Genomic DNA, 2602 nt, shown 5'->3' on the forward strand with positions numbered 1-2602 from the left:
AACCAAACCAAGTAAAATTGCAATAAATGTTGAAAACAAAGTACATTAAAAAATTGAAGTTGTTGTTATATTTTTTTTACAAGAAATTGCAATGTTTTAGTTTACACTTTTAACAAAAACGTTATCCCAAAAAAGCTAAAATACATGCTGTTTTAATGTAATAAATTGTGACCCGTATGTAACATAATCTCCGTTATACCCAAATAAATTTGAATGACACTTAAGCTTGTTAGGTTAAACTTATAAACTGTAACGACTATAAAAAAGTTATATAGTGATAACACTTGAAAAAACTATATCAGCATACTACAAAACGGCCAGGTGAAGGTTACACAAAAATTAGAAATGATTAAACACTATTCTCTGCTAATATTATGCTAGCTAAAAACAAAATTCAAAAACATTACCTTAGGCATAAAAGTTAATCATTTTTATTGCCACAAAATATAAGAAACGGATTATACATTATAGTTACTTTCACGTTTACATCGTATTGTAAACACGCTTACAATTTAACCAAATTATTTAAATTGAAAACCCAAATACTCGTAGATGTAAACGCCACATAATTTATTTAGCTTTTTTTGCATAAAAAATTGACAAAAACGAATTTTTTTAAAAATGAACACTTACATTCTTTATTAAAACAAATTATTTGAAAAATACTAAAACAAATTATTTTGAAACCCCTCAAAAAGTACCTTAAAAAATTGAGTTTTTATTAAAACATGTCAATAACAAAAATTAATATGCCTCGTCAACACATTTAAGTGCTTCACTACATAGAGGATCCAGCACCCCATCCCCTCCATAATCTAATTTGTTGATGTTACATTTATAAACTGTTTCCCCGTTCACAATTAAACGAACCAAATTCCAATCTTTTATTTCATGGTAGGTGATTTGGTGGCCTTCATTACATAGCTGAGCTGTAATTTAACCAACTATTTAAATTTGTTATTCTTTAGTTACATTAAATACCAACACTAAAACACAACGGTTTAACTAAAAACTAAAATTTTTGTTTTAAAAGTTGGTTTAAACATAATTTAGTTAATTTACTTAAAATGGCGTATAAAATCTTGATCATTACTACTAGAAATGTTTAATTTTGAACTTCACAACGCAAATTTCGGGCCTCTATTAGCGTCTTCCGGCCGGTTTTTGAATGCAAAGAAGGGCGGAATTTTTTATACCTTACCCTAATCTTTCCTTGCGAATTTTGCCCTTTTCGCAATTATTTTAGTAATACCCATTTAAACCGGCGGACGACGACGCTAATAGAGCTGCCAAATTTCTTGCTGTTAAATAAAAAAAAATTAACAGGACCCCATTTTTTGACCCAAATTTGTGGTTCCCAGTTTTAAACATATTATTAAATTGCCAATGCCAATAGGGTCGGGTCAAGTTTTGCCACAAGTATTAGTTAGTTAAATGCTTTAAATACTTACTCTCCAAACCCTGCAATCTAGATCTTCTATGCTCAACAATTCCACAAGCTTCATATGGTCCAAACTCGATCGTTACCACTGCATTTTTTGGCATTTTGTCGTTAATTTTAATCTAATCTGTACGCAAAATAACTTTTGTAATGTACTTTGTTGTTATAACAACTAAAATTTAGCGTGTTGCCATATAAAAATAAATATATTCAAAAAAATTATTTTAAATTAATAACATGTTATTTTAACAAATGGACATTATATAATTAATTTTAATTGGATAAAATTTTTAGATAATTAATATACTGTAATATATACTTTAAAATTACAGTTTTTATATTATACTTTATATAACATTACAACAGGTGCATTATCGTAATCTAATAAATATATTACACTTGTTTATTTAAAATTGTTGTTAAAATAAATAACTTTTAGTTTTCAAGTTAAACGGTAATTTGCAAGTATTAATTTATCCCAATGGGGACTCCCCAAAATAGCGATAAAATATATAAATTTCATCCAACTGGACTTAGAACTCTTTTTCGTTTTGTTTAAGCGGGCGATTTTTTTAAATCGCATTTTATAAAATCAATTGGTGGGTCTATTTTGGATCTTATTTGTAGGTCAGTTCGAATAATGTAGTTTGTTTTAAATCTTTTTTAGATAGTTTAGACACTAATAATTTATAGCGAACTTTGACAAATAGTCTTGACACATGATTACTTACAAACTCAGACAATTTTTTTTATTAAGCCCTACTTTAATCTCCTAATCAAATGAAGCAAGTTTAAAGTATAATTTTGAACTAAATCCCTTGCTAATTCTAAAGAATTTTTGTTTTGCAAAGATTTTAAAATGTTAATCCCTAATCATTGCAATACATTCTATAATTATACTGCACTGAGCCACCAGGTTAATAGAAAGATAGTTTACGTTTTTGGAGTCTGATTGATTATAATGGCAAAAGGTGCTGTTACTTGTGGTTGTTTTAGTTTGGTGAGAATCGGCTTTTAAGTCTACATTTCGATATAGCTTTTTGGAAAAAATTTGTAACATTACTGTAAAAGTTTATGTAATAATATGGTGTTTAAATGCTTTTTTTAAACATACTTTAATATTCAAAGATTTTAGTTTATATTTTAAATGATACAAAATTA

General features: G+C 27.4%; 1 protein-coding gene across 1 annotated transcript; it reads right to left on the reverse strand.

Annotated features, from left to right (window-relative positions):
- Positions 1-415: 415 nt before the first annotated feature.
- Positions 416-1591, reverse strand: LOC145743318 (UPF0728 protein-like). The gene is made up of 2 exons (XM_082561254.1): positions 1452-1591; positions 416-929 (listed from the first exon to the last, which is right to left on the reverse strand). The coding sequence occupies exons 1-2, from the start codon at positions 1543-1545 to the stop codon at positions 745-747; spliced, it is 279 nt and encodes a 92-aa protein (XP_082417380.1). The 5' UTR covers positions 1546-1591; the 3' UTR covers positions 416-744.
- Between the last annotated feature and the right edge of the window lie 1011 nt (positions 1592-2602).

Source organism: Corella eumyota, chromosome 2 (assembly GCF_963082875.1).
Source record: "Corella eumyota chromosome 2, kaCorEumy4.1, whole genome shotgun sequence".
In the NCBI taxonomy this organism is placed as follows: domain Eukaryota; kingdom Metazoa; phylum Chordata; class Ascidiacea; order Phlebobranchia; family Corellidae; genus Corella; species Corella eumyota.

Bases quoted from the DNA above. Each gene is read 5' to 3' on its own strand.
- LOC145743318 (XM_082561254.1), bottom strand. From the start codon at position 1,545: ATGCCAAAAAATGCAGTGGTAACGATCGAGTTTGGACCATATGAAGCT. The intron at 930-1,451 runs GTAAGTATTTAA...GTTAAATTACAG, and splicing joins TAGATTGCAGGGTTTGGAGA to CTCAGCTATGTAATGAAGGC.